Source organism: Typopeltis vanoorti, chromosome 18 (assembly GCF_054136105.1).
Source record: "Typopeltis vanoorti isolate ZY-2024b chromosome 18, IOZ_Tvanoo_1.0, whole genome shotgun sequence".
NCBI classification, from domain to species: domain Eukaryota; kingdom Metazoa; phylum Arthropoda; class Arachnida; order Uropygi; family Thelyphonidae; genus Typopeltis; species Typopeltis vanoorti.
This window is the reverse complement of record NC_143566.1, coordinates 74,892,020-74,915,939: the sequence shown is the minus strand read 5'-3', so window position 1 is coordinate 74,915,939 and position 23,920 is coordinate 74,892,020. Positions and strand designations below refer to the sequence as shown.

At 34.2% G+C, this 23,920-nt stretch overlaps 1 protein-coding gene across 1 annotated transcript in view; it reads right to left on the bottom strand.

The window, feature by feature from the left end:
* Positions 1-7,449: 7,449 nt before the first annotated feature.
* LOC150096810 (CD109 antigen-like) overlaps positions 7,450-23,920 on the bottom strand; it is a 325,733-nt gene continuing 309,262 nt past the window's right edge. Inside the window, exons 33-34 of the mRNA XM_090408083.1 lie at positions 8,057-8,162; positions 7,450-7,637 (exon numbers count right to left, since the gene is read on the bottom strand). Coding sequence (XP_090264209.1) covers positions 7,450-7,637; positions 8,057-8,162 — 294 coding nt within the window. The remainder of the gene's footprint in view (positions 7,638-8,056; positions 8,163-23,920) is intronic.

Genomic DNA, 23,920 nt, shown 5'->3' with positions numbered 1-23,920 from the left:
ATTCTCCATGTAAAAAATTTACTTCTCACACCCTTTTTCATTACACTCTTACACAACTTCCAGGGATGACCTCTATTTCTTCCCCTCCCCCTATTCTACTCTTTTTATAATCTCCCTCTGTATTACTCCAGTAAAATCCCCTCACTAATTTAAATATCTCTATTACATCTCCTCCTGTCCACTGAACTCTGCAATCCGCATCTCTAGAACCTCTCTATTGTTTTCACATCACAATGAAAACCAGGTAATCAAATATGAGCACACTGCTTAAAGTTTGATCTGACCAATGCTTTATACAATGGCACAATCATCTTCTTATCCCTACATGTTAGTGTACTTCTTATCATAGCGGTAATATAATGTGCAGTCTTTGCAATACTCTCACAAAAGTTCTCTAAAGTACTCAACTATCATTCCCAGATCTCAAATCTCATCCACTTCCCTGAACAGTTTCATCAATATAGGATACAGCCTTATATCTGCACTCCAAAATGCAACACCTTGCACTTATTAATACTAAAACTACCACACCATTTATTTGTTTAGGCTAAAAGTCTATTCAAATTTTCCTGAAGTGAATTAATATCAACAGTGCTAGTTATAATTCTCTCTAACTTGGTATCATCAGCAAACTACTGAAGATCCCAGTCAATTCACTGAAATATCATTTGTAAACAAGTTAAACAGTAGGAGCTCATGAACAGAATCCTAGGGGCACACCATTAGTTATCCTATTTTTTTTAAGACACTGCTCCATCATGCACAACTTGTTGGTATCATTCAGAGAACCAATCTATCTAACCATTATACTATCCATTCCCATCCTCTGCAGCTTGTAAAACTTATCACCTTTCAAGAACATCACTGTATGTGAATCTCCCTTATCCAACACATTCATTAAAATGCAAGTAGATTGCTAAAAGACCTACTCTTTACAAATTCATGATGACCATCATAAAGAATCCTATGTCCATCAACTCAGTCCTGTATTCTGCTTCTAATAATCTTTTCAACACCTTTACCAAAACTGCAGTTATACAGACTGGTCTATAGTTGGAAACTTCTATCCTAAAACAATCCTTGTGGAGAGTGGCACTATTTTGCTTTTTTTTCCACTCTTAGGAACCTTACTTACTGCAAGGCTTTTTTCAATAAATAATCAGGTCAAGGGCATGACTGTTTTGCACATTCATTAAAAATAGTGGCTATGGCATTATTAACATCTAACCCAATCAACACCTGATATCTCTGATTCTTTCACTTCCAATCATCTTAATACTTATCTCCCTTCTACATATTGCACTGCATTATTAACACCAGTAAGGTATACGCTGATCAAGTGCTCGTTCAATAGTTCCACTATATCCTTTGTGATGGTAATTCTGCTACCATGACTATCCACCAGTTTCAACCTGCCATAATTATTCTTCCTCTTGTTGCCATAATGGGCCTTTTCTTTCTTTACCATGTACTTCCTTGTACCTCCTCCATAACATTTCTTTTCCAATATAGCATGCTTGATTTCACTGTTCATCTGTTTCACTCCTACTCTATTCATTTGCTTAACTCTTGTATGCAGTTATACATTATTTGTGTCAGATACTGCCTTATGAATTCTCCTGTAAGCATCTTTTCTTCACTGCTGATCTACCCAATATGTTGATGCTAGTTTACTACAGAGCTTCCCATAATTACCCACCTTATAATTGCACATATATTTTTTCCTCTTTTTTTTTTTTTTTTTTTTTTTTTTTTAGCAACAACCTTTTCTTGTTTCACCATTTCATAAACAAGTACCTCATGATTATTCTGTATTCATGTGTTAATATCTCATTAACAACCATGCTGTGTTGTTGTGTGTAACTGTCACCAAATCCAAGACTAAAACCTCTAGTTGCTTTTGTCACATGTTAAGATATTTATCCTTCAGAGGTTCAACAGATTCACTCTCCCTGTTCCCATATACTATCTCCTCTTTCCAGTATATGTACCTGTAATTAACATCTCCCATCAGAATCACCTTTTTACATGCCTGATCAATTTGTTTAAACATCTCACAATCAATATTCTCTACTTTTCTTGGCCTATAACAACATCCTATATAGATATGCTACTCTGTTAATTTTAACTTCACACCACACAGATTCTACCATTTTCAACTTTTACTCTGCCCAATTTTTATGAAATATGGTGCAACAAGGATATTTTATTTCACAAAAATTGGGCACTGCACTATGCTGAAAAAGAGGGCGATTTCTATTATAAGAGATGAAGGAACATTAATAGAAGAACTACATTCTATCCTCTTGACTATTGATCAGCAATGGATCAATGGATCCACAACAAATCCATGACATTCATTACAGAACATTAATTTCCATCACCTTTTGTGGGCAAATTTTCGCATAAAATTGTTAATCTGAAATCTCATGACATTAGAATGGCCTTCAAACCCATCATAACAGTACAAAATCTTTTATGCTCATCCAAGGACCACAACTTTCAACAAACATCCTGGAGTTTACAATATTCCATGTTCTTGTGGCTTTAATTACATAGGGCAAACTTTGAGAAGTTTAGAAATAAGACAAAAGGAGCATATTAGAGACGTCAATAACAACAGAGAGGACAGTTTAGGCTTGGCATTCCATTTCTCCCACACTCACCACAACATTGAATGGAATAAGAGCTGCATGCCATATATAGGACTACAGGTCCCGCAACATCAGAGGCTACAGTGGTAATCCACTCACAAGGTACTCTAAACAGAAACCAAGGGATGATTTCATGTGAACATTTGGAAATCACTCATTAGATCTCTAAACACATCAGAGTTTAATTTCTCTGCTAACTATCGGACACACCTGCTGAACAATGACTGACCATGTGCCAGCATCCATGCTCCACATGTTTCTGTTGTACTTGTGTAACAGTTCTTACACATTCGGTATTTTTAGTAATGTATTGATTCATAATTAATGCTTATTATGTTGTATATTTATATTTGTATGTTCATCTGGGATTGGACTACTACTTCTATTTAAAACTAGTAGGTGATTACGACCAATAAACCGAGTGTTTAGTTATTTTAATTACATTAGTTTGGCTGTCTTTCAAGAATAGAGAGTTTGGAATAATATAAACTTATCGTATAGTATTATGATAGCATACACCCCTTTTTGCGATACACCCTCAAGGGGTGTATTGAAAAATGTATGTGATAAACATTATTCATCTTTACAAAAATTAATTTCCAGATCATATTACATATATATCCTTCTGAAACTTGCTTGTGAAATGAGAACTTTAAGGATGAAAAATTGATTTTTAAAATTTCCTGGTGTAAACCAGAGAAGTTTATATGGGCATTCTTTTTATGATATACTGTACTACTTACCTGCATATGCAAACAACAATACTCCCTACTTCTATTTAAAAAAAGAGTGAACGTTCCATATTGTTGGTGTGGGTGAAACTTGCAAAATCACCTTAAGGTAATATTTGGCAATGTTTTTGATTATGAATTATATGCAAAGAACTTATGTGCATCTGATGGCAGCTTTTGACAAGTGGTGTGAGAGCTTAACTCAAAATGTTCAAGAGTTGAGTCACATTGTTAACACTATCTTTCAAGTGATATTATTAAGCACAAGTGAATGGCAAAATAACAAATTGCTTGTCCAGGATGACTGTGCACTAAAGAAACCATTATTCTGAAACTTGCATCGGGTTCTGCCATAAAAAGAAATTCTCTGTATTATTTACATTAATGCAAAGCAGTTTCTTTATTAATATTACCAAATGATGTAAACTTCTTACTAGATATGGATGCTTGAAAATTGGCTAGCTTAAAATATTGCAGATGTCAGTCTGGTTACGGCACTGTTGTTGATTATTGCTGAATGATTTACTAATTAGCCCTTCTAATCTATATTTGAATATACATGAAAAATGCATAAAAAATAAACTCATATATAAATATATAATTTTACTTTTCATAGTTTTCCATTTGACATGGCCAAGTTCAACAATAGCATTAAATAATACAAATATTATGTAAGCATTATGACAACTATCATCACCTGCTTTCCATCATTTCAAGACAGTGAACTAATACTTTTCTCTAAGCTATATATGATTTCATCTATAAGGTTTTATGTATAGGAAGGTGTGCATAAACTGTAGTTCAAAATAAATTAAGATATGCACACTGCAATTACAGTACAAATTATGTAAACAATTATTCTAACATAAAGAACTTGTCTAAGGCAGGAGATGCTGCTTTTATTTATTTTTCTGATGATAATGAACTGGCACAAAAAGAGATTTTAGACAGCTGAACGTTGTTCTATTTTACAAAGAGCAGCTCAGAAAATAAAATTACAATGCATATAAATGAGAAATAATATAATACATTTTTTAACACTTTTTCTATATTTGAAGTTGTTCTCTCTCTCTCTCTTATCAATGAAAAAACATATTTTATTTTCCTGTTCTTCTCAGAACAGGAAAGAATATTTTTTTCTCATTAAAAATTCTTTTTCAATGAGAATAAAATATTCTCATTAAATCTCATAAAAATCTAAAGAAATAATTTTTTTTATAGCAAGAAGCATGTCAGAATTTATGATAATAGCTTTGAAGTATTTTAGATGTGCTATTTCAAGATATTCTTATTTATTACTTGTCACATTAAAATTATAGAAAGGTCCTGTGCTGTCAGTAGCAGTCAGCATCTGTGAAGGGAAAATTCTGTCAAATTCCATTTATAACTGCAGAATTTCTATCGAGTATTTTTATGTATTTTTCATGAGAATTCTGCCCACAAAAGGTTGCAAACCTGTTGTATGTTAGTTACCACGGGTGAAGAAATACTAGATAATCTGGAAACCCTGCTCTAAAGACCAAATGTGTAACTTTTCCAAGTCATTTCAGGCCTTCATTATGGTGGTCTCACAGTTATTATAAAAATTATTTACTACCTAAAGACATTCACAACCATCATTAACCATGGCAGGATTTTAATATTTTAATTTCTGCTTTCCAAGCAGAGAAGATATACACTCAGCCAACTAGGCCAGAAAATTTAAAATTTTCAGAAAATCTGATTTTAAATATGTAATTTGAATGATTGCAGCTTTATTATAGTATACCCACAGATACGAGACCCGTTGACACTTCTGCACATGTCAAAAGAAAGAGAATCCATTCCGATAATAGGGTAATCAATCCGTATTGTGGGATGAGTGTTTATTATTACACGTCGGAAAATTAACTGTCTCTTTTATGATCATTGTAATTTTTAAAGTGGTAATTATTTTTCTTGTATAGTAGTTGGAAAATTTTATGTATAAAGCACGTGATTTCACGTGTTGGTGAACAATTCGTACATAGCCTTATTTCTTTCTCCCCTTCAACATGAATTGACTCTTCTTGGCAGTCTGCCAACGACCGCTCTCGCTTCTGTGGTTGGACTATAATCTAAACGTTTTTAGCAAGTCAATTTGGCATCTATTTAGCTGGTACTGAAAGTAGCTGGGTGAAATTATTGGAAGCACTTAAAATGAAAGTATTATAACATCCGTTTTGAATTATCTAAAAATAAAGCAGATAACCTCAAGCACAGATTTGCAAAACATTATGCATGAGTACAACTTATTCGTATTCATGTCTTTATGGGTGAGCAGAACTCTTTCACTTACAAACAAACCATGAAAGCTTCACCTCAATATATTTTATTATTCTATAATAATAAAATATATTATTCTATAAGGATGACTGAGGCAACATATGGCAATTGTAACATATAGCTCTTTAGTCAAACTCATTTATATCTTAAAAGAAGCAACTATACATAATTGCTTTGCTGGATTTCATCATCACATGGACAGCAACTTTGTTATGACTGAAAAAAGCTCAGAAATGTTAAATTCCCATATATGGACCAATACTGAAATTAAAAAAAAACTAGATTATTTGCAAAGCTCTATCAAAATGAGTTTTTAACAGCAATGGATGATTGGATTGCTTTAGGCAACTGCTATATATATGTGTGTAGAAAGTTTTTTACCTTGGGTATGTTATATAATAAAGATTTTATTTAAAATTGCTTGGTATCTTTATTATATATATATATATATATATATATATATATAATAAATCAACCAGTCGAAAGAATCCAACAACCTTCTTGAAAAAATAATTTTGCATTGATTACAACAATTGCATAAAACATTTTACATTTTCAGTTCCTCATGATGGGACCTAATGCCTGGTTACACTATGTGTGCATGCACACATACATGCAATGTAATTTAAATACATATTATTTTATATAAGTAAACATAATTTCTGAAGTATTACAATACATCAATGTTACTAGGCTCTTGAGATGCCTCATAAAATGAATGACAAATTTTGCTTCTGGCTACTCTTCATGTCTGCTAAAACATAACTTCTTGCTATAATATATATATATATATATATATACATACATATACAGTAATTATTAGCAGTGGTATGAGTTGTGTGTGTGTTGTTGTATACTGTATGCAGAGTATTAATATATACAAATATAGCAAAATTACAAGCTGATGCATCACATGAAGTTGATGTATACGTTCATTAATTGAAAATCTGATGAAAAGCAATTTTGTTTATATATATATATACACAGTAAAACTTTGATATATCAAAAATCGATGTTGTGAGATGTGTAGATAAACTGAAACTAATAATCATGCCAGTTCAGAACAGTTAATAGCTTGATTCAGTTACCTAGATGTGTTGTGGCTTATTTACAAGTCTACGTAACTTTTGATGCACTGTAGTAGCAAGTGTTAAAATAATTCACTTGGACCCATAGTCAACTGTCATGTTATTATTTTTTTTTGTCTCTTCATATGTTATACATATGAAAGGACAAATTTCACTGTGAGGATTTGTGGTGCTACTTGCCACTTTTCAGACCAATGTTTTACTATACATATATATATAATATAATTACAATACTCTCAAATTAATGTTTCATGGAAAGTAATGCAGAAACAGCTATTTATATAATATGTAAATGAGATGAAAACATGAACCCTACACCATGTAGTGAATTATGCAAACCAAGAACTCGACAGCATGTGGCCATATATTTGTATAAACACGTATTTAACACTTTACAAAATGTGCACACACATAAAGTGCATAGGTATTTTTAAGTAGTCTTAAAATGAGCACATGAATGGGTGAATGACTTCATCACTTCATCTTCTCATGATTTTAATGGCATGTTTATATTCTACAATGGTGGAGAGTCTTTAATGAATGATCAGTTCAGTTTTATAGCTGGACCTTGTAGAGATGTTATGTACGGAAGACACACAGATCTAAGTAATGCTCTGGTCAGGCTCTATCCCATGCTTAATGACTTAGGTTTTAATTTTAATTTTTTAGTACTCAAAGACTATCCAGTAATCTTGATAATGACAATAATAATACACAGCTGAGCAAAAGTTCAGAAACTGGGTGATGTGTAGTTGCCCAGCTGAATACTGGACAATAAGGACACTGATAGGAACCACAAACTTGGCACACATTTAGCACATAAAGGCTGTACATATCCATCATGGTCTCATTATATCTCTCTGTAAACATACAAAAGTATATTAAATTTTGTCCTAAATGTTCTATAGTATTACAAGATCAAAATAAAGAAAGAGAATTTTGATTTAATAAATTCAGAAAATGCTTTTTTATTTTGTTAACAATTACTCTTGAATTTCTATTCATTGATTGTATAAAATTTTATTTTTATAATCTTCTGACTCCATGTTCATGCTTAATAATTAATTAAAAATTAATAATTATTATTTAAAATATATGCAACTTATTGAAAGCTAACATGTAGCTGGCAAATAAGTATCTTTATCTCAATTGCAAAAGGTATTTTGAAGTGTTTTTAAAAAAAAGTTTTCATACAAAATAATTCATATGTAAACTACTCTAAAAATAATAAGAATAAATACATAAATCATAATACTGTACTACTATATATTTTACTCACCTGGAGCATAATAGTCATAGATCCTAGCTGGAAGGAATTGTGTCAGATTGGCTACAGGATACCATCTCTGGATGGTGAAAGTTATACATATAGGAGAGTGATCCAACTACAATGAAACAAATTCTTTTAGAGTTAACAAACTTATATAGAACTATTTTCTCTTGAATTTTCTTTAATAAAATTATATGAAGATTGATTATCTGCGAAATACAAGATGAAGACATACTTGCAAAAATCAATGCTTTATATAAAAACTGATATGAAGGCTGAAAGGTTAGGCACTTATCTTGGTTTATATTAAATTAAATTTTATTACTCTAACATAGTAGCATTTTACATAATTTTACCATAATGAATACTGATCACCATGTAGCAATTAAAGAAATGATTTACGGATATTACTCTAATATGGTAGTGGTCATTATAATTTTACCATAATGAATGTTCATAACTATGCAACAATGAAAGAAATTATGGTTTCTTTTTAAACTGTATTATCAAATGATTATGTAGACATTCAAGAACTGGATTAAAAGTCTACTAAATAGAAAAGGTTAGGTGTGAGTGGCTATTTTTTTAAAGTTCAAAACAAAAAAAAAGTACTTGGATGCCCATATACTTCAAGGTAATTAAACTGCTGCTATGTGCAATACTAAAAAATCAGACCAAAGCAGCTTTTTTAAACATCAAAAGAAGTTGAGCATATGGATTTTGGCTGTTCAAAGTAATGATCATAGTTCCTTCCAGTTTATATGGAATGTGCTGGAACAGCAAACTCAAATTCAAGATAAATAGTTTCTGTGAGTGAACTGGTTTATTTAGCTACTGCTTTGAGAGAGAAATAACATAAGATTCCTGGTGAAAGTTTATTTTTCACTAGGTTAGACTATAATAAATTTAGTTTAATCCTTATCCCGGTGAGAGCAAACAAAGTTTGCGCCTGAAAATATCTTCAGGACTGAATATAGTGTTATACTATCTTACCTGGGTAAGTAGTACAACACCAGGGCAACTCGTAGCAAAGGTGCTTCTGCCTGGTATCTCAACTTGGGCCTGGCTCCCACTGAAGAGACCTCAATAAAGGTCGAAACTAGTCTGGGTAGTGGCCAATCCCTTAATGCATAACAGTATACATATTCACAAGGAGATGTGTTTTGCATTATGGGAGATACTGGGATAGGAGTGTTGGTAGCTTGCTCCAGCTTTGCTACAAGTTGCCCTGGTGTTGTACTACTTACCCAGGTAAGATAGTACAACACTATATTCAGTCCTGAAGATATTTTCAGGTGCAAACTTTGTTTGCTCTCACTGGGATAAGGATTAAACTAAATTTATTATAAGATTCCTGGGTCTAATGGTTGATTTTTGAGATGTTCAATCTCTACTTACAGTGTTGTCGGAATGCACCAAGATTGGACAATAAATAGCTGCAATGTGGCAAACAGTTTTGCAAATCTCACGAATAGGTCTAGTATGAAGCAGATATTATTGTTATTGCACAAGACTCATTCTGGGAGGGCAATATTAGTCACTACAAAGTCTATCAAGCTACTCTTTAAACCCATCTGCTGTTTTGCGCTTTCACTACCCTCTTAAGTAATGCAATCCATGTTCCTGCCACTCTCCATGCAAAAAACTTACTTCTTACCCCCTCTTACTCACTATTTCCTTTTGTAACTTCCAGGGATGACCCCCCTTGTTCTTGATCCTTCTGATCATTCTATACCATATGAAACATCTCAATGTTAATCTGATAACAACCCTTCAACAAATTAAATATCTCACCATACTCCCCTCCCATCTTCTATCCACTAAACTCTGAAGTTTTCATGTCCTCAGTCTATTCCCATAATCAACATTCTACAATCCTGATATCATTTTTCCAATCTATCACTGTACCCTCTCCTTGGTTATCCTCTTCAAATCCCACTGAACAGGTCTGAGCACAGATATCTAGATATAGCCTAATCAAAGCTTTATACAATAGGACCACTACCCTTTTATTTCTTGTGGTCAGTGTCCTTAATATTATTATTATTCAGGCCTCCATAGAGTCAAGAGACTCATTGCAGGAGGTCCTCCCTAGGAAACACAGTCTATCATACTACTTCTTGAACTCAATGACCATTCTTGCTCTCACCACTCTATCAGGCAATGCATTCCACAGTTCCACCACACAAAGAAACCACTCCTCACCCTCTTACTCACAGCTTCCTTTCATACTTTCCTGAAATGGCCCCTTGTCATCGCTCCTTCCCACTGCTCCACCAAGTGAAAGAACTCCCAAGTGTCCACTCTGTAACTGTCTCTCAACAGTTTAAACGTCTCAATCATATCACCTCTTCTTCTATTCACCAAACTCTGCAGTCTGCATTCCCTCAGCTGATCCTCATAATTAACATTGTACAGTCCTCAAACCATCTTTGTTATCTGCCTCTCTACCCTTTCCACAGTTAATATATCCCTTTCAAATCCTGGAGACCAAATTTGAGAACAATAGTCTAAGTGTGGTCTGATCAGGGTCTTATACAATGGAATGATAACTCTTCTATCTCTGCAAGTCAGTGTCCTAATCAGTATTGCAGCAATCCTCTGGGTTACCTTCACCACCTTTGCAATATGCCCCCCCTGAATTTCAGTTTTTCTATCGATCATCACCCCCAGATCTCTTGTCTCCCCTACTTTCTCCAGTACAACTCCTCCAATCGAGCATGCAGCCTCCCATTGATGTGTCCCAAACTTCAAGACTTTACAGCAGCAGTTCTCTGAGATGTTTTAACAACCTATGCATTATGCCCTCTGAACTTTAAATTTCTATTAACAATCACCCCAAGAACCCTTGCTTCCTCCACTTCTTCCAGAATAACTCCATCAAGTGAATATGAATCATCCCATCTGTGGATCTCAAATTTCAAAACTTTATATTTAGTTGCATTAAGCTGAATCCCCATTCATTTACCCACATTTTCAGTTTATTCAAATTCTCTTGAAGAGCCAAAACATGAGCACTATTACTAATAACCCTCCTGGTTTATTTTTATTTATTCATTTTGTGTGTGTGTGGGGGGGGGATACAGCAGTGAAAAAGAAGCTATGCGATAACTGGCTGTTATATCAATACCTTGCAAGATGTCCTGGGAGCAAGAAAAAGTGCATGTAGTTTTTTTTTTTTTTGTCCAATTTGGTGTGTGTGGGGGGGATTGGTTCAGCCAGTAACCACTGTTTTGGCTCTTGCATGCATACATGTCATTTTTTCACCCATGAAAATGCTTTAGTAACCAAGGTGAAACATACACGTTACAATTAAATGTTATTTGAAGGAAACAATTGCTTGTTTCCGTCAAACATAATAAGCAATAATAAACAATAATAAGCAATAATGTGGATGCCTTATTATTAATTAATAATAAGGCATTCACACTAATTATACATGTGCCTGCCACTGAGCTGGAAACTTTTGTTTTACATACACAAATGCCAACACCAATCTTCTTCTTCAGTTCCCTGCACATAGTTTGGTGAGATATGGGGCAGGACCAGCATTCATTAAATGCATTAGTCAACTGCTGCACACAGGAAATTCTATTTGTCCATACAAGTCTTCTCAGACAACAGCAATTTTGTTCCTGACAGGCTTCCTTAGGACCACAGTTATGCCTCTTAGAAAAGTTTAGGCTATTTTTCCACTGATTAAACAGCAAGGATATCTCACATTTTGAGAAACCAATCAGCTCTGCTGTTTTCAAAGTCATGGTTTCAGTCAGATGGATATCCACAGTAAGCCCTTTATCAAACTCTAAAAGATCCTTTGTTTTTCCCATTATGATCGACAATAACGATGATTACTGACCAGCAGCATTCCTAAATAGTTACTTCGAACATGGTGATGCACGTGATCAAGTATTTTGTATATACACTGCATAAGTGATGTTTACATACATCTGCATAAAGGTTTCTAATTCAGTGGCTGGTATGTGTATATATATAAATAAAAAATATTGAAAAGAAAACTCTCACCTATCTACACCATAAAGGAAATAAAAAGTGTGTTAGTAGATTTATTTTTATTATCTATTTAAGAAAACTGTAAGGGTATTCAAGAAGAGAGTAAGACAACAGATAGAGCACGTGACAAATGCACAGAAATCTTTTGTGCAGGAAATGATCCAGAGAAAGATGAGACTGGCAGGACATGTATTTAGGGATTCAGCAGGACAGAGGACACTAACAGTTTTAGAAGGAAAGATTATAGGAAGAGGATCAAGAAGTAAAAAAAGAAAAACATGGGTTGATGATCTAAGGACAGGATCATGTGACTATGCTGAAACAAAAAGAAGAGCTGCCAACAGAGAGGTCTGGAAGGACATGGTGCTGCACCCTTGCATTGATGAAGTACATGATGATGATGATGTAAGGAGCACATATATAAAATACTGTAATAACATTTTATGGATTTTTGTTTCCCTTCTATCAGGTGCCAAACATTATAAACTCTCCTTACAAAATTATGTAAGAAATAAATAGTTTCTCTCTCACTGACTAAGTTTTACAAAAACATTATTTTTAATATCTTGAGTTCATAATATAAATGTATTAATTTTTAATAAAATACTTATTAGTAATTTCTTGAAGATTCTGTAGTGGCAGTGGTGTCATAAATATTTATGAAACAAATACAATCACAGTGCTATTTTGAAAGCACCTCTGCTATATTTTGGTACTGCTCTTTTTCAACTAGAGCTAAATTAACCAGTATTGAGAAGACTTCAGAAAAACTTCTGAAGTCTTCTCAATTTTTTCTAGAAATCTGGATTTTGCCTCCCATATGGTAAACAAAGCTGCACAAGAACACATTAGAAAAAGAACAATAATAGTATTATTCATATGAAAAATGATAGTGACATATATCACTATCTTTTTCCTTCATGCTTACGGGGTGATCAGAATACTTCCTGAAAATTATGGAAACAACTACCGTGTTAGAGTAAAACTTTAGTTTAACATAAACCAAAATAAACACTCGACATTTTGACCTTCACATTAAGGTCGTCATCTGGAGTATACACATATATACAAAGAAACAAGCTGTACTACAATCTACATGGTATGCTAAAGTTACTGATCAACCATTACAACTATTGGCCTGACCTCTGTTGTAAAAAAAAACACCTTACCACATCAAAGCTAGAGTCGTCTTATGATCTATTAGGTTACAAAATTAAATTAAGCTGGAGAGCAACATGTTTACAAAAAAACTTGATAAATAAAATAAAATAAATTACTTATATAAGCATATATATAAATTACAACAAACTGGTACGAATGGAAATTTAAAGAAGCCTGTGAAATTTTGATTAACCACCCTAATCTTAACAATAATAGTGGAATCAACATCCCAAGAATTCGGATGGCACGCATTCAGCCTACTTAGTTTTCCAGCAAACCCTAACTTTAGGACTCTAAGCAATTTTACTTTTATTGGCTGCTATCCATACCAGTTTGTTGTAATTTATATGTATACTTATATAAGTAATTTTTATTTTATTTTATTTTTTTATTTTATGACAATAAATATTTATGAAACAAATACAATCACAGCGCTATTTTGCTACAGCACTTTTATGCTATATTTTGGTACTAGAGCCAGCTTGGTTGGCTGAGTGGCTAGCGTATCTGCTCTCCAGCAAAAAAGCTGTGGGTTCGAATCCTGCCGTGGGCATGGATGTTTGTGATTGTGAAAATACTAGTGGTGGTGGTGGTCAGCAGTAGATGGCATTGGTATAGATGATGAAGGTAGTTGCAGTTCCTGATGGATTTGAGTGGTGGAGACAGACAGTTGTGGAGTAAGTACCCTCCCTTAATGAGTCTTTGGACTCCCTGGAGGTGTCATGTAATAATAATAATAATAATTTTATTTTATTTTGTTTTATTAATTTTTTTTTTGTAAACATGTTGCTCTCCAGCTTAATTTAGCTTTGTAACCTAATAGATAATAATAATAACAGGACTCTAGCTTTGATGTAGTAAGGTTTTTTTTTTTTTTTACAACAAAGGTCAGGCCAATAGTTGTAATGGTTGGTCAACAACTTTAGCATACCATGTAGATTGTAGCAGTTTGTTTCTTTGTATATAAGTGAATACTCCAGATGATGGCCTTAATGTGAAGGTCGAAATGTTGAGTATTTATTTCAGTTTATATCAAACTAAAGTTTTACTTTAACACGGTAGTTCTTTCCATAATTTTCATGATGTATCACTATCTTTTTCTGTGTAAAAATTTCAGACCTTAAATCCAATGAGAAATATTTAAAAAGAACAAGTGTATGTATATATATACTTGTCCGTATTAAACTTTTATTCTTAATTGTCTCAGCGTTTAAGTCATTAAAAATTTCTGAACATATATATATATACTTGTTACATTATGAAAAATTATGGAGACAACTACCGTGTTAGAGCAAAACTTTAGTTTAATATAAACCAAAATGAACACGTGATGTTTCGACCTTCATATCAAGGTCATCATCTGGAGCATACACATATATACAAAGAAACAAGCTGCACTACAATCTACATGGTTTGCTAAAGTTATTGCCCAACCGTTATAACAATTACTGGCCTGGCCTGACCTTTACTACATCAAAGCTAGAGTCCTATTATTATTATTATCTATTAGGTTACAAAATTAAACTGGATTGGAGAGCAACATGTTTATATATATATATATATATATATATATATATAAACTATGTAAGTATACATATAAATTTCAACCAATTGGTATGGAATAGTTTCCAATAAAAGCTGAAAATTGCTTCAAGTCCTAAAGTATGCTGGAAACTAAGTAAGCTAAATATGTGCCATCCAAATTCTTGGAATTTTTATGCCACCATTACTGTTGAGATTAGGGTGGTTGATCAGAATTTCACAGGCTTCTTTAAATTTTTGTTCATACCAGGTTTTTGTATGATGTAAAGAGCAGGTACTATTCCAATCAATTTGGTGTAGGGTGTTGAGAGCGTGATCTGAGAGACCTGCTTCACCAAAATTGTTATTTAATGTGTGTTTTGTGTTCTTACGTATAGGGATTGTACGTCCAGTTTCACCAATATAAGATAAATATAAGATGCCAATGGGAGGAAAAGATCCTTAGATGAGTTGAATATGTTTTTTAATTTGTGGGATGGCTATGGTTTTACTGTAATCTATATTCTTTTTTGATGAATTTATGAAGAACTTTATTAATAGTATTTTTGTTATAGCCATTATTTATAAATGTGTTGCTAATAATCTTTTAATTCTTGTTTATAGACACATACTGGCCAATATATTCAGGCTAACTCATATCACCACCCCTCGCAAAAATTTGGAGTCATTAACACTCTTAAAAACAGAGCTATAATGATTTGCTCTAATCAACAAGCTCTTAAACAAGAATTAAAGATTATTAGCAACATATTTATAAATAATGGCTATAGTAAAAATACTATTAATGAAGTTCTTCAAAAAACTTCATCAAAAAAGAATATAGATTACAGTAAAACCATAGCCATCCCATACATTAAAGGGTTATCAGAAAAAATCAACAGAATCCTACACCATTATAATCTCCATGCCACTTTTAAACTACTTATAAAATTAAAAAAACATATTCAACTCCTCTAAGGATCCTCTCCTCTCATTGGCACATCCTGGAGTTTATTGCATCTACTGCACCAGTAACTTAACTTATATTGGTGAAACTGGACATACAATCCCTATACATAAAAAAGAACACAAAAGACACATTAAATATAACAATTTTGGTGAAGCAGGCTTCTCAGATCACAATCTCAACACCCTATACCAAATTGATTGGAAAAGTACCTGCTCTTTACATCATACAAAAACCTGGTATGAACAAAAATTTAAAGAAGCCTGTGAAATTCTGATCAACCACCCTAATCTCAACAGTAATGGTGGCATAAAAATTCCAAGAATTTGGATGGCACATATTCAGCCAACTTAGTTTCCAGCATACTTTAGGACTTGAAGCAATTTTCAGCTTTTATTGGAAACTATTCCATACCAATTGGTTGGAATTTATATGTATACTTGCATAGTTTATATATATAAACATGTTGCTCTCCAGCCCAATTTAATTTTGTAACCTAATAGATAATAATAATAATAGGACTCTAGCTTTGATGTAGTAAAGGTTTTTTTTTTTCTTACCAGAGGCCAGGCCAATAATTGTTATAAAGGTCGGTCAGCAACTTTAGCAAACCATAGATTGTAGTGCAGCTTGTTTCTTTGTATATGTGTACACTCCAGATGATGACCTTGATACGAAGGTCGAAACATCGAGTGTTCATTTTGGTTTATATTAAACTAAAGTTCTGTTCTAACACAGTAGTTGTCTCCATAATTTTTCATAATGTATTCTGATCACCATGTAAGCATGAAGGAAAGAATATATACTTGTTCTTTGTAAATGTTTCTTTATATACCAGCCTGGCTGGCCGAGTGGTTGGCATGTCCACTTTCCAGTCAAGAGGCTGTGGGTTCGAATCCAAGCGTGGGCATGGAAGTTTGTGATTGTCTGTGGAAATACCAGTGATGGTCAGCAGTAGATAGCACTGGTGTAGTTGTGGTCAGTTAGCGAATTGTGAGTGGGGGAAGCAGAGTTGTAGAGTGGATGCCCTCCCTCGATGAGTCCTTGGACTCCCTGGAGGTGACAAATAATAATAATAATAATAATAATAATAATAATATATATATATATATATATATATATATAGATAGATAGATAGATAGATAGAATTCATGCAACATTTTGATATTTAAGATTAAGACTGAATATTATGCCAACTAGAGGCAAAGTTTCATGAAGATAAGTTTTGAGGCTCAAAGTTATTGCGGATGGGGGGAATGAGAAGGATACGGATAAATAGCATGGTGATGATCTGATGTCTGTTTTCTATATGCAGAATAAACATTTATATGTTTATTCTGCATATAGAAATAAAAAAAACAGACTAAAAATGAGATGATCCTAAAATGAATGCTTAAAATTTCTCAAAAGACAAATGCATTCTGATCACTGTGTAAGCATAAAGGAAAGGATATATATAGATAAATAGATAGATAGATCCATGCAACATTTGGATTCTATTCTAAACAACAGAGTGAAAACAGAACAAATGCTTTCTTTATTTGCACATTACACTGAGAATTCATGTTACTATTAGAACGCAAAAACTATCAGTCAAGAAAAATCACAAGACTCAAGGACAATAGATGAACAAAAGCCTTACTGGAGTGGCCATATGAAGGTAAAAGATCAGCTGATGAAAGAAGATGGTCAGATGATATAAGAAAAACAATTGGAACACTTGGCACCGACATTTGCATCAACAAGCTCAGGAAAGAAACAGATGGAGAGAATTGGGAGACATTTATAGTTAGAAGTGGCTATAAAAAGTTTAAAATAATAATAAGATAGCAGAACTACTGAGTCTTCTTAGGTTCTTAAGAAATTAATATTTTCATTTTGCCAAATTCAGAGAGGAGTGCATTAAAACAAATTTTTTCTACTGAAAATTATCTATAGCAGCTCATCTCAGTCAAATTTTACATGCAAAAAATTCAAAGTATTTTTATATGAATTTTCAAATTTTACAGAAGACAATTTTTTTTAGCTTACTTATCATTTCTTGATTAAAAAATGACAAAACAAACAAAGATAAAAATCATAGTTCTATGGGAAAAACAGTCCTTGTGATATAAGCCAAAAACTGCATAAAATAGGGAAGATGAAATGATTGGTAAAACTCCACAAAGGATCAAAATTTTAATAAAAAAATTTGCACTATTGGACTCATTACCACCAGATTTTATAAGGCCTCCCCATTTGAGAGACTATGGAGAGAAGACTGTAATCAAATGGGGCAGCCATATAAAATCTGATAGTAGTAAGTCCAACGATGCAAATTTTGATACTAGACAGCCAAATATTCATCATTATAAATAAGATCAGCAAAACAAAACATTTAGCATTGCTGAATTCTTTAATTCAATTATGTTTTTAACCTCTCTCTCTCTCTCTCTCTCTCTCTCTCTCTCTCTCTCTCTCTATATATATATATATATATATATATATATATATATATATATATATATATATATATATATATATATATATATATATACATAATAAAAGATTTCTTTTAAATGGAAATAAAAAATAATAAATAAATAGAAGCAAACAGTAACTTCTAAAATTTAAAAGTTTTGCCCAGCACCTCCAAGTGCATTTTGTTTGTTATTAGCATTAGTGAGACTCTGTGGACTGAAGATGATATGGTGTTTTTAGAGAGGACAGAAGGGACAGGATGGAAGGAGTTTTTTTTTTTTTTTTAAAGGATAGCAGAGGAATTGAAGCCAAAAAGAGTAGAAGTATATCAGGGGAACAGGGATTCAGACCACAGTTCATCTGAGGCTATCTGGTGTGAGATAGAGGCCAATGGGACAAATTATGTACTTGGTTGATGTTATAATCCAGGGGGTTATAAGAGAAAATGTAGATAAAATGAGTAAAGGTCAGAAGCAGGGTAGGAAATGAAATTTATACAGCTGCTGAGAGATCATTACCTCAGGCAGCATGTAATGGAGTAGACATAAGGTTCGAGATTGCTGGATCTGATCATAGAAAACTTAACACTAACCAATCTAGCTACACTGCCTCCACTTGGAGAAAATGATCATATAGTTGTGATCGGGGAGATTGCCCAATATGCAGAATTTTTTTCTGTTAAGAAGGGATATATAAATACAAAGCAAGTGATAACTACAAGCTGAGGAGGAAGCTTTCGGCATGGCATAAGAATTAGGAGGGGAAGAGATGTTTGTGGTGCATGGGAAGAGATTAAAGGTGGTTGAAGAAATCAGTGTCAGAGTGTATACCCAGAGTAAGAAGAATAAATCAAGTAGGAGTTAGACAGATGAATAGCATCATTAAGCAGAAGTTGCAGACAAAGAAAAAGTTATGGAGGGAATATAATGGAAAAGTCATCAGCATGCCCATGAACAGCACAAGGTACAGGCACGAAGGGTGATCTGTATGGTAAGTAAGGCCGAAGTTAATTATGAGAGATACTGACAAAGCCAACAGAAATTCTAGAGTTCTTTTGCTATGTGGCAAGTAAAAGGAGGAATAACTGTGGAGGGATGACCTGAAAAAAGTGCTGATGGTGTGGATGTAACAAGAGCAAACCCAACAGTTGAATTACTGTGTGAGCATTTTGCAGGATTGTACTATCCAGGTAGTGACATTGTAATGCCAGATGTGACATTGACTGATAGGAGAATAGAGGTTGAAGAAATGGAGGTACTTAGAATATTGCAGAACTTCAATGCAAACACAGCCATGGGATCAGATGGCATAACAGCCCATGTATTATGAGAATGTGCAAAGAAAATATTAGCTCCTCTGACCAAGATGTATAATTTAAGTCACAGTACTGGGAAGATGCCAATGGAGAGGAAAGAAGGCTGGATCCAAGACAGAAGTGGAAAATTATAGGCCAATCAGAATCTTATGAGTGGTGGTTAAATTGTTGGAGAAATTGGTGAAAGGCACAATTAAGGACTGGATGGATAGGAATATGATACTATATGATAAGGGACAACATGGTTTCTTGAAGGGTAGGTCTTGGCTTAGTAATTTGCTTACTTTTTGTGAGGCAGTGGATAAGTTGATAGGGATAAGGAAAATGGCTACTCAGTGTTACTGTTAGATTTTGCAAAGGCATTTGACAAGATTCCACATAGAATTCTGTTGCATAAATTGGAGCAAATGGGGATGAATATGAATTTGGTGATTTGGACTAGATGGTGGTGGCTGCTGGATGATATCAAAGAGTGGTTTATGGAGGAGTTGAGTCCAAGAGAAGGCAAGTGATTAGTGGTGTGCCACAGTGTTTGGTATTTGTTCCTCTGTTGTTTAAGTTGTATCATATATTCAATAATAGGAAATGATTTGACAGGAAACATTCATTAGTTTGCTGAACTTGGAAGATGGCAAAGGAAGGCGATATTGAGATCTTGCAGGATGGCTTAAATAACAGTATCAGCAAAGGTAAATGGCTGCTATTGTTCCCCTACATAAGGCTTTAAATAAGGTAACATCTGGCCTACTGTGCACAGATTTGGACACCCTGATTCCGTGGGGGATGAAGAAGCAGTGGACAGGATCCAGAGGTGAGTGACAAGGATTGTAGCAAGTCTATGAGATGCTCTCTGAGAATAGATTGCTGATAGGTGAAAAAGAGGATATATGATAGAAGTATATAAGTTATTAAAGAGTTTTATAGGACTGACACCGAAAGCCTTTTTTTTCTCAAATGGCAAGAAGAGAACAAGGGATCACCAGTGGAAACTGTGTAAGAGTGTGGTTAGCAATGGTGCTACTAGTAGATTTTTTTTTTGTTTGGAGGGTGGTGAATAGTTGGAATGGATTGCTAGAGTGGTGTTGTGAGTGCTTCTTCAGTGAATGAATTTATGATAGGTATTGTGTGAATAATGGATCTCTCACAATGAGTCTTCTGACTCCATGGAGATGCCTTTATAATAATAATAAAAAAAAAAAAAAAATCAGCTAACGCCTTTTATTCCCTTATAGGGAGTAGGTGACTTTATACCCTATCTAGCTTTTGGAGACTGAGTGGGCAGTTCAATCTCCACCGATAGCCAATCAGAGATAGCTGGTCCATGTCTATCACTAATTACAGCAGCCACCAATGCAGAGGCTGGCAGACAAGTGCTGCCATCTCTTGGTACCTAACCCTAACAAGATATGTTACTGTCTGAAATAATATGGGCACTATGGTCGATTTTCTTGAGTTTACGGGACAAAAAACCTGAGTTTCCGGGAGGAAAAACCCGCTTGCCTGCCAGAGATTAACTAACTCGGGAATCGGTCGAAGAAAGGCTTAGAAAAAGCTCCTCCAGTCCAACTAGACTTGAACTTAAGTCTGACTTTGAGCGACCAAGCGTAGAGGATGCAAGCACCACTTCCACTGAGCTACACAGGCCTCTTATAATAATAATAATATACCTCTTCTGGAACTCATTCTTGATTGAAGACCCGATCTAATGGCAGGAAGAGAACACGGGATCACCAGTGGGAACTGTGTAAGAGTGTGGTTAACAAGGGGGTGCTACTAGTAGATTTTTTGCTTGGAGGGTGGTGAATAGTTGGAGTGGGTTGCTAGAGTGGTGGTTGTGAGTGCTTCTTCAGTGAATGAGTTTATGATAGTTATTGTGTGAATAATGGATCTCTCACAATGAGTCTTCTGACTCCATGGAGATGCCTTTATAATAATAATAAAATAATAATATACCTCTTCTGGAACTCATTCACCAACGAAGCACCCATTGTTGCCTCTGGCAATCCATTACACCAATTCATCATCTACCAAGCAAAAAAATTTGGCCCTCATACACTTGCTAACTACACATTTCTTTCAATTCCTAGTTATCTTGAAAAAATATTTACCCTGTCAGTCCTATAAAATCCCTAAAATAACACGTTTCTATCGTATCCCCTCTATAAGTCACAAAACTTTACTTTTTCCTTAAATGGAGCATTTTGTAGACTTGTCACAATCTTAGTCATTGATCTCTGGCTCCTCCTCTTCCCTAAGACCTGATCTGTGCATGGTAATCCAAATGTGGCTTTATTAAAGCCTTATAAAAAGGAATAATAGCCTCTTTATCCTGTTTATATATATATATACAGGATAAAGATTTTATCCCACACATGAAAGGCAGAAGAGCCTATAGCAAACAGATACCACGTGAGGGCAATAGAGTAATCTGTTGATATTCTTCTTAAACTGTTGAAGATTATAGTCCTTCAGAAATGCTTCATGATAGAAACTGTTCAACAGAACTGAGACGGAAGAAATGAAAGATGACTAGGAGTAATAGGTTCAGTGAGTAATATGCAGTTCGACTGTAAAGGGATGTTGAGCAGCTGTAGCTCGAGTTCCTGTAGATCTGGCAGAAACTGATCTTATGGGAAAGTGGCTGGAGAGAGAGTCTGTAAAAGAAGTGTCAATTAACAACCAGATTGTCCTTTTCTGAACAGCATCAAGAAGTTTTAGGGAGAACTTAGGTGCACCATCCCAAACATTAGAGCAGTAGTTCAATGTTGGTCAGATTTGGGATTTACACAGAATAAGCAGCCGTTTAGCAGAGAAGTACCATCTTGATGGAAAAGGATGCCAAGTTTTTTGGAAGTTGTTGATGCTATAGATGTGATATGATTGTGCCAGAAAAGGTTTGGAGTAAGAGTCAGTCTGGGAAGAGAGATTTGGTCTTGACTTTTGAGCTGAGCATTATCAAAAGTAAGCAGAAAAGATCTGAGATATTTTTTATGGGAAAACAAGCAAAACTGTGTTTTGGAAACATTGAAGTTGACTGGTTGCTTTCACCCCCATCAAGGAGTAGAGATCAATATTCAGGGCACTTGTTACAGATATTCTTGAAGCTTTAAATGTTTAAGCAGTATAAGGCTTGTCATATGAGTAGGATGAGTGAAGTGTGCTATCATCAGCAAAACTATGAATAGGGTTTGCAGTCAATGAGAGTAGATCATTTATATACATCAGGTAGAGGATGAGTGAAATGACAGAATCCTAAGGGACACCAACATTGACAGGAAAGTCTAAGGAGAGAACACCATCCACCATTATGTGTAGGGATCAATTTGAGAGAAAATTGGCAATCCATTTGTCTGTGTATGTGTGTTCTTCAACCTCCAAGTAATTTTATGAGCAGTTTTGACCGCCTTTGCAACTGTTTTGTAAATTTCAGCTCTCCATAAATCACCAGATCTCTGACCTCATCAATTTCTTGTAGTCAAGAAATTGATGAGAAGAAGAGGTCATGTTCAAGAGTGAAGGTGAAGGTGAAGAGGTCACCTTGGGAAGAAGAGATCATGTGATTTCTTCTTCCCAAGGTGTATTACTTTATACTTTGCCACATTAAACTTCTAGCTGTTATCCATAGCTCATACTGTCTATTGAAATCAACCTTCAGAATCTCTACATAATCTTCATTGACTACCACTTTTCCTAGCTTTACATAATTATCATACAACTGAATATTTTCCAATAAATCATTTCCTATATCAGTGATGTACAAATTAAACAGCAACAGACCAAGTACTGAGCCCTGTGGTGCATCACGAGTCACCCACCTTCCAAAGGATTCAATTCTCCATATACTACTCTTCAATGCCTATCCATTAGCCGCCTTCTTATCCAAATCACTAGCTTGATATCCATCTTCATTTGCTCCACTTATTGTAACAGAATTCCATGTGATTCTTGTCAAATACCTTTGCAAAGTTAACACTATCATTGTGCAGGAAAACCTCGCTTAATGTAATTAATCCATCAATTAATGTGCGCTAAATGAAATCGCATTAAGCGGATACAATAAACAGTAGGAATAATTATAATTCATCCATCAGTTAGTGTAAATTTGGAAAAAAATTACAGTACAAGCTATATTAGAGGATAAAAATCAAATACTTACATTTTTATTTAATGTCTAACCATTTGATTGAGCTACTTTTTTTTTACAAAAAATTAGGTAAATATGTTTGATTCATGCTTGACTTTTTTATCTTGTCATGCAACTTGCAATAGCTGGTGATCACTTTATCAAGATTTCAGCAGACTTTGAATCTTCATTCCATATCAGGATCAGCATGAAAAAATTTCCTTAGCATACTCAATGTGACTGAAAACTAGCTCAAGTTCTTTTGCAGTTAGCTTCTGTCGTAACAATGCTCTTCTTGTTTGCATACCTTAT